Source organism: Lepidothrix coronata, unplaced genomic scaffold (assembly GCF_001604755.1).
Source record: "Lepidothrix coronata isolate B3197 unplaced genomic scaffold, Lepidothrix_coronata-1.0 Scaffold98, whole genome shotgun sequence".
Taxonomy (NCBI): Eukaryota; Metazoa; Chordata; class Aves; order Passeriformes; family Pipridae; genus Lepidothrix; species Lepidothrix coronata.
In genome coordinates, this window is record NW_016690278.1 from 2,670,809 (window position 1) to 2,680,214 (window position 9,406).

Here is a 9,406-nt window from a genome sequence, read left to right on the forward strand (position 1 = left end):
CACTCCCAGCTCCCTTCCTGCCTGGCTGCTCTCCAGCCACTCTGTCCCAGCCCGTGGGGCTGCAGGGGGTTGTTGTGGCCAAAGTGCAGGACCCGGCACTTGGCCTGGTTGAACCTCATCCCGTCGGAATCAGCCCATGGATCCAGCTTGTCCAGGTCCCTCTGCAGAGCCCTCCTGCCTTCCAGCTGATCGACACTCCCCCCCAGCTTAGTGTCATCTGCAAATTTGCTGATGATGGACTCAATCCCCTGATCCAGATCATCAATAAAGATATTAAACAGGACTGGGCCCAACACTGATCCCTGGTGTGCTCCCAGCAGCCGTTTAAACCCCTCGTGGATGGGCTGGGTTCTGGCCCCTAGTCAGCTGATTGGCCTCCCAGGAGACCTCCAGAAGACGAAGAGAGGTTATGAAGCTGGGCTGAGTAGAGGTAGGGAGAATAGAGAAGAGAGTCTCACTAGAGGTGCCTCCCACTACTTTTCCAAGGTACACTGTGGCAGTGCAGCAGCCTGAAAACACAAAACATACGGTCAAGGTCTGTCTTGCTTTGGACTTGCTGAATATAAGTATGGCTAATTTAGTATGTGACTCTTTCAACCCCTCTTTTAAGGTGACAACAAATGATTATATAGAGAATTTCCTGAGTTTTATCATTAAAGAGCTCTTGGTAATGATGGTTTTTACTCACACGTTCTTTACGATGTGTAGTTCTTTATAATGTGCACGGTGAAGGAGACTGATTGTCTCAGGCAGGCTGGGGCTGCACCACATGTGACACTAATGAGACACTGCACAGGGATGCAGAAAGAAACTAGCTCTAGCTTTTGTCCACCACACCTCCTGGTGTTGGTCTGTGGCAGCACACAAGTTCTAGATTTCCAGCACAATGAGAATAAACAGTATTGATCTTATATCAAGTAAGATTTTGAAAAGCACATGTGAATGTGAGCAAAAGAGAAGAAGCTTCCCTTCTGAATAATGTATCTTTCTCACTTCTACAGGAAAAAATGGAAATGACTGGAACATTCAAACAACAGAAATTTCGCCTTGTGGATGAAGGTTTTAATCCATCTACAATTACTGATCCTCTTTATTTTTTAGATAATTCTAAGAAAGCATATGTCTCATTAACCAAAGAAGTACATGAGATGATCTTATCTGGGAAAATGAAGCTTTAATTAACCAAATAATAGGCTCTTAAGGATCAGTCTATAGGACCTATTGTATGAGAAAACAGTAAAAGTAATTACCAGTATTTATACGTAGTTATCTCCAGAATAATGTTTTATATAATTGGTATTTACATTCAGATATGTCTTATATCTTTACTCACTTTATCATTATTTTTATTGATCACTTTTTACCTCTTGAGACAAATTTCTAAGTAAATGTAAAACATGATTGAAATCTATTTTATCTTAACTTTGGAATATAAATGCTGAATCTGATGCTTTTTCTTAGTATTAAATGAACATGAATGATAAAAAATGGTAAAAAAATATTCAATATATAAAGATATTGTGTCACACATTGTGTCTAAAAAGAAAAAATACACGAGTAACATCTTTTTTTATGCAGTTTATATTTTATATGTACTTCTCAACATGTATTTCAAGAATTAAAGATTCGATAGTGGCTGGAAGAAAAAAACAACTTTTCTGCAGGGACTTTTCTGATGGAACATAAGATGAAAGAAACCGAAGCAGAAGAAAGCTCTCCAAACAAAGCCAAATACTAACATCACTGCTGAGATTTTTTTTTTTTTTTTTTGGTCATAATCCACCCTCTTTTATTTGTTAAACTGGCTGTTTGGACTGTCAAATTCTGAAGACAAAGCAAACTTTTGCAAAATGTTTATCAGCAGATGAACAATAGGCAGAGAAAATCTGCCTACTTAATGGGGGAAATTGTTCATATAGCGTAAAAAGAATTATTGCAGGACTTTGTCATGCATACTGACTAAGAAATAGCTTCCTTACTCTTATTAATGACTGTTATAGATCATTATTTAATAAATATAAAATCTAGTAGAAAATTTAAAATTCTAAATTGTGTGTCCTAATAATTGCTTTTTATGACTTTTACAATAAAATATAAGATAATTTAAACCAAATACCCTACGGTCTCAGTTTCATTTAAGTCTGATTACATAAAGTCTGTTTTCTAGCCTCTCTTGATACACTGCGTGCTCAGTGTCATCTTCTAATGGATCGTGATGATCTTAGAATCAGCCAGAAGCAATATCAGAGAATACTGAAAGGGTGACTCTTCAACATGGGGCATCATATTTCTCTCTTCTGTCATAACAGTGGTATGAAACCAGGTTCTCATAAAAGAGTAGGATGTAAGACATTTTAAAAATAACTACATTTTCTTGTGTCTTCCTAATTTGTACACCTAACAAGACACTAGAACCTGTGCCAATTCTCGAATCTCTGATTATCACTTTCACTGATTCTCCTTAAAAACCCAAACCAAGGTTGCAGTAAAAAAATATATATAACATATAAGCTTCCTTGTATTTTTTAATATATGTTCTTTATGGGACTGCCAGTATAAATAAGCAAGTTTACAATTTGGCAATTTACAAAGCAGTGAGACCTTACAGTACTTACACCAACGTCATGCTTTATGGTAGATGTTAATAAGAAGTTCATAATGGGGGCTGGAGAGAACTGCTGCATAAGGATGGTGGGGGTCACTACGGCCCAGCACTGCCTGAGCAGTCCCACTTTGTCTGTTTCTTTAGGCAGTGCCCACATGGCTGTCTAAGGCAGAAAGCTGTGGTGGGGGTGTGCTTGTTCTAACAGATGGAAGTATTGTTGCTCTGTTCTGCAGAGGCACTTTCCTAGTCAGCTGTGAATTTAAGAATGAGCTATTTACTACAAAGTTAAACCCAGCTTTCCAAGTTAGCTTGCAATCTTTAGCAAAGTGTTGATTGTTGAAATCACAGCTTTTTTATCTCTTACATAAGTGTGTGCTGAATAGAATTCAGGATCCCTTTTCTTTTACTGCAACAGTAAACTTTACATTCTTTCTATGGAAAATAATTGTTTGGGGTTTTTTAAAATATTTACCCCCAAAAAACGTTACCTTGAGATCCACAGTAGCACATTCAATCTTGTAATAGAATATAAAAGAATATAATGAAATCAAATGCTTAGCTTTGGTTTCATATTTAGCACTTCTGAAATTTATTTTGCTCTGCAATATTTGATAGCATATATGACTAGTGAAAAGGTTCTACCACTTAAATGCAACAGAAATGGGAGGGAAAAAAGTGAAAAAAAAAAGAAGAAAACACTCTCCCATAAAGGAAGAAAAAAAAAAAAGAAAAAAAGAAAAGAAGCAAAAACCTGTTCATGAATGTCACCATTTGGTCACCTGTTTTGTAAAGTATCTAAGATTGTTTTTGTGAAGAGTAGTTGGGTCAGAGAAACATCAAAGACCAGCGTACGCGTGCTAACTTTCATGCTCTGTCCAGTACTGGTTCAGTAGATGTTTCTGAGCTCTGGAGCAAATTTTCAGCAGCAATGGGACTCTACTAACTTAGCTGGGTTGGGCAGCCTACAGGTATTTGTTTCCCAGCTGGGACCACTAGTGAAATACAGAAATCCAGCTACTCTCCTGTTTTCCTTTGTGCAACCAAGACAGCCTGGGCAATCTGCCTGTTATCAAAGGCTAGTAAAATAGTTTTGTCCCATCCACATTAAATGGATGCTTATGATGCCAAGAAAATAATAAACGGAAAATCTACAGAACCAGAGGCTCTGTATTTCCTAAGGGGAAAACTGTATATTATGTTCAATCCAGTAGTTTTATCTCTTTTAGCCAGTAGGTTAGGTGCCAGCAGATGCACTGAAGCATGTTGCAGCAAAATGCCTTCTTTCCCATGGATATGTAAATTGTTGAACCAGCAGTGTAGTCAGGCTGAATAATAATGATGTTCATGTCAAACACCACAAAGAGTCTTCCTTTCGGAATGAGAAAATATTTAGACTAACCTGTTTGTTTCCTACCCTCACACCCAGATCAATGGCTAAGGTCCGAGGGCTTTAGTGTTGCTGCAAAATTATGCTCCAGTAGCTACCTGGGAAATTTAATTTCATGCAGTAGGGATAAAGAAGTGGATGAGGGGTGGCTGGGGTGTGGATGGAGAGCTGCAGTGCCAACCTCCTGTATTAAAGAAAAGAAGAGAGAGAAAGGTTAAAATAAATTAAGGTAATTACTTTTGCTATTTAGTGTATATATCTTGAAGTTTTCCTCTGCATCTAAGGAGGGTCAATGGTGAAAGAAATGTTTATCCAAAAAAAAAAAAAACAAAAAAGAAAAAAAAAAGAGATTGAAGTTAACATTTAGGGAAGGCAAAATTCTGAGAGGGTGAACACACATCCACACTCTTGTCTCACTTAATCTGATACAGCCAGTACAGTTATGGTCTGGATTAGCTTTCATAAATCTTTTTCAGGATCCCCCCAAAAAAACAAAAAGTTCCTAAGCAGATCACAGGCGTGAATTTTGTTCTCCTCACCCAATTTGGACAGATAGGGCTTTTCAAGACAATTCCCATAGCTGTGACAGCCATTGTATAAAATGTATTTCAATTGACCTACAAATTCCCTGCAGGTGAAGTACAGAAAACATCTTTTACTGTTGCTTTTGCTTTTTTTTTTCCTTTTTTTTTGGAGAAAAAGGAGTTAAAGGGAGGAGGAGAAGTTTTACCTGCATTTTTAAAATCTAAAAATACTGGAGGGCTATGGGAGGAAAGACAAAAAAGAAGTTCTTCTTTAGAAAAAAAAAAAAAGTGATGGTTTATTTTTCAGCAGCCTGTCCCCCTGTCCCCAGCTAACAGTTCAACTAATAATTTGATATGCATCTTTAGAGTAGAAATAATAAGACACGTACCAGCATTTATGAAACTGATTCATTAGGTCAAGACTAATCTCAAGCAAATAAAGTCTTTCTGTTTAGTATTTGCGGCCAAAAACATTACATGCAAAGATTCAGCAGACAGCCAAACAAAGTTGCACATGAATAGTAGTAATTTTAAGAGTAATTTTAGTGTGATATGTATTATTAGCAGTACTGTCAATACCTGACAGCATGATCTGGCAATTAATTTGGCCATATGGGTAACATCAGAAGATCATCTGCTTGTGTCCTGATATTCAGGACATAATACCTTACACATTGTACCCTCAATTAGACAAAGGGATTATATGATCATGCAATGCTAGTTCTAAGCAAACTAGATCATATCAGAGTGAAATTAAATTCCTGTGTCACTAACAAATCTACAAGTCTGAGAATCTTTTACCAAAATAGACTTAATTGAGTTTCTCTAAAGACTGCAATAAGCACAGCTCAAACCAAACAGTCAGGAATTGCTTTTGCAATACAGTGAATCAGGCTATCTTGCTGCCTTGCAGAAGGAGATACACTGAACTATTTCCATCTGAAGCTGTTCTGGCATCGTGAGGTTATGCATTATGTCAGCTGGACCACACACAGGATTAATCCTTACTGATAAATAAAACCAGTACTTAGACTGGCACAAAACCATTCATTACTGTGGCTCCTTCAAGTAACTGATACTGCTATGTTGACAAAAATAATGTTTCTCTCAAGTATGTATGGACAGTGTTGCTAGTATGGAACTGGCCAAGTTTGGTAAAATGCTTTTTGGGGTAGTTTTGGATTTAGAACTCAAGTAAATGGCTCAGTCCACTTAAAAACCAACCAACCAAATAAAAAAAACACCAAACAAACAAAAAAAATCAACCCAAACCTAAACCTCACATTATAGCAAATTGAGTAATGAGTATTTAATTATTTGAAGCACACTGTGCAAGAAAGGAGTGAATGCCTTGATGGGACTTCTAATACGAAAAGAGTCTTGCTCATTCAGTTCAACCTACTGAGTACAGATGAACAGAACTGTCGGTCTTTTATAGTGCTTATAGTATGGAAGGGCACATATTTGATTTTAAAATACTGTCTAAAAGAGCTGATTTGATCCAAAACCAGACAACTCGTTTCAGGGTACGGTTATTTGTCGGACAGAATTAATTTCTAATCTGTTTTTGCAGGGTATTTGTGCATCATTCTTAACTACATGAGGCCAAAATATGTGTCAACAGGATGATGGGTAACAGAGAAACTAACTGACGGCTTTGTGAGTAATGACAAATGTTACCTGTGATTCAAGAAGAAATACATTGTAGTGATTAGCTCGATTTCCATTCAGTTTTCTGTTTTCTGCCTTTCCTGTTCATTCTTTTCTCCATGCTAATAAAAGAATATACTTGCATCCCCAATTTTTTTTTTTTAAAATTAATAACAGTAAGTTAGGAAGTTGCTAATGCTGAAACTAGTCATGTCACATTGGAACTCTGTTGAACCCAATAATTAGCAGTGACTTAAGTTTTATACTTGATATGTGAAAATTTGCTCAAGGGGGTTTAAAACAACATTGGACTTGTTAAGTTCATGGTGTCAGTGAAAGCAAAAAAGTTAAGCATTGAGGCATTACCAGGTAGCTACCTTCAAAAATCTGGCAAATTACTTTTTTCTCCAAATGCAGAACATAGTTACAGTAATTTAAAAAAAAAAATAAAAATTGAACACCAACAGAATTTACTAAAATATAGCTAACTATGAGATCATTAAATACTTGTGCAGTACCAAGGTATTTCCAAACCTTTTTTTTTTTTAATAACTAATTTCTACTAGGCAGATCATGACACTTTGCTAACAACATATTAACACATGTACCTCCTATTATATGCTGATAATTATCTCCACTGAGTGGACTGCACTTTAACAGTAAGAGACTCAATCACTACTACTCCTGGTTTTGTTTTGTTTTTGTTTTTGTTTTTTTTTTTTTTTTTTTTTGTTTTTTTGTTTTTTTGTTTTTTTTTTTTTTTTAATTTTTGTTATCAGACTTGTTTTTTTTCACCTTTGCAGCTTAGGCAGAAACACGTGTGCCATACCAGTCATAGGTCATGAGCAAACTGTGAAGAGGAATTAGTTTGTGCTGGAATGTATTCCCCATGTATGAGGATTCGTTTTTATTAGTAGGGAAAAGCATGAGCTTGAAGATAGATCTCTGGGGAGGAATGCCTAAGCATTAGCTCATTCTAACAGCTTCTTGTCCTAAAGGTATGTAGGCATAGGATGCTACTCTCAGATCTTGCTCTAGTTACATTTGAACTAAAAGACTTCTCAGTAGAAAAATAGTCATGGGCAGCAAAACTGACACAAACATCAAGATTGTCTTCTGATATTTAACTTTTTTGTCAAGGAAAACTACCAGCTATAATCTTGAGTGGGTGCAGAAGAGCTAATGATGTCATTCATCCAATTGTCAAAATAAAAGGTATTTATTTACTCGTCAGCTTCTAAAAAACAGCATGCAGGAGCCATAGTTTGTCTTCCACTTCACTGAAATGACAATGAAATTCAATACTTCTAGAGGACAATTCTATTGTGGTTCTACTTAAATGAACATCATGTGAGGGGCTGAAAAAGACACCTTTTAAATATCTCCATCAGTTGCATTTTTTGGTGCAAAGTTCTGATATTTTTTCTAAATTATTAAAAATAAAGTCACCAAGAAAACCCGAATTGGTGGTAAATGCCTAAAAGACTAAGAGACTATCATTTTGGAAAAGTCTGGATTAAAATTCCAAAGGTATGGCACATTTTGAAGTCCTAATACTCAGAGCCCTTCCACTTATAAGCTTCTACCGTTACCACGTTTTTTATTGTTTTAAGCACATATATATGTATCTCTTCACATATATATATTTTAGTTTGGAGAAGAAAAGGCTCTGAGGAGATCCTGTAGAAGCCTTCCAGCACCTGAATGGGGCTACAAGAAAGTTGGAGAGGATTTTTTACAAGGGCATGGAGAAGTAGGGCAAGGGACAATGGCTTTAAACTGGAGGAGGATAAATTTATATCAGATATTAGGAAGAAATGCTTTATTATGAGAGTGGTGAGTCACTGGAACAGGTTGCCCAGAGAAGCTGTGGATGCCCCATCCCTGGAAGTGTTCAAGGCCAGGTTGCATGGAGCTCTTAGAAGCCTGGAATGGTGGAAGGTGCACATGCCAACGGAAGGGGAAGTGGAAGTAGATGGTCTTTAAGGTCCCTTCCAGTGCAAATCATTCTACAGTTCTGTGATACTAAACAAGAGAGATCCAAGTTCCTGGTTCATTTGAAGCCATCATGCCTCAGGAGCAATGTTGCTCATTTTGCAGCTGAGTAGCTGAAGGAAATGCAGTTGCTGCAGGCACTGTTTCAGTGCCCAGCTCAAGAGCTCAAATGCTTAGTGAAATTCACAGACAGAATGCTGGATGACTGAGTCTTAAAAAAATGTGAGTGGGAGAGTTATATGCCTGAGAGTAAGAGCCACAAAAGCCAGCTCAAAGAGCAAGAACTGCCTAAATTGACTAGCAGGGAGCAGTGAGAAGAGGATTATGTCTTATATCCATCTCCTGCCAGCACGTAGGCATCTAATTCTCATTTGCTGGGAGCACAGAGATATCTGAGCTTTCACCTAGAATGACATAAAAACAATTTTTTTTTTGCAAACGCTTGCAATTCTACAAATGGCCATGAAAAAGTAGTCATATGCATTCAGCTCAGTTTCTATCCAAGCATTTCATTAGAATCATAAATTAAAGAGAGGAAATTACTTATTGATGACATGTGAAAGCTCTGTAATCGGTTATATATCACTGCAGTAACACAGCCATATTCTGACATAAGATCAGGAAAACCTCTTTTGGACTACAGAAAGTGTAACTCCATTTCCACTTTGCTGGCCACAAAAATCCAATTTTTTGTGAAAAGAAGCTTACATCTACCCAAATGCCTGTAATCTGCCATTAACAAACTGGTTTTGTTGGGAAATTCGCAGATCAAAACAATATTAAGTATGATGCACCATTGTCTTAGTCTGTTTTTGGCATATCTCTGCTACAATGAGGAGTCCCTGTGCCATTTTTCAGGCATGTTCTGAACTAGCTGGAGGTAGTAAGTTTTACCTCGATGCACAGAATATTCTAAAAGACCTTTTGGCTTCCTCTTTTGCTATATTAAAACTGAATTTCTTCAGAGAAACGTGGCATACAAGAAGGCTTTTTGTCAAATATTTTTGAGATCACTCACTTTGTTCAGCTAGCTCATAACATTAAACACTCCCTAACTAAAATGTTGATCCTATAGTCTGTATTTTTTTTGAACCTCTCTATGTGATGTTCAGAAAAAGTTCTTCTTAGACAACATGTGACCTAGTTAAGATAATCTCTGCCTTGCTTTGTTATATGAAGACTGGTGTCAGAAAAGGACTTTCTAAAGCCTGTTTCTAGAGAAAAAAGTTTTCAGGACTGTCAGGG

At 37.0% G+C, this 9,406-nt stretch overlaps 1 protein-coding gene across 1 annotated transcript in view; it reads left to right on the forward strand.

The window, feature by feature from the left end:
- Positions 1 to 2,078, forward strand: part of SLC27A6 (solute carrier family 27 member 6) — a 38,387-nt gene extending 36,309 nt beyond the window's left edge. Inside the window, exon 10 of the mRNA XM_017822551.1 lies at positions 1,002 to 2,078. Coding sequence (XP_017678040.1) covers positions 1,002 to 1,178 — 177 coding nt within the window. The 3' untranslated portion in view covers positions 1,179 to 2,078. The remainder of the gene's footprint in view (positions 1 to 1,001) is intronic.
- The last annotated feature ends 7,328 nt before the right edge of the window (positions 2,079 to 9,406 follow it).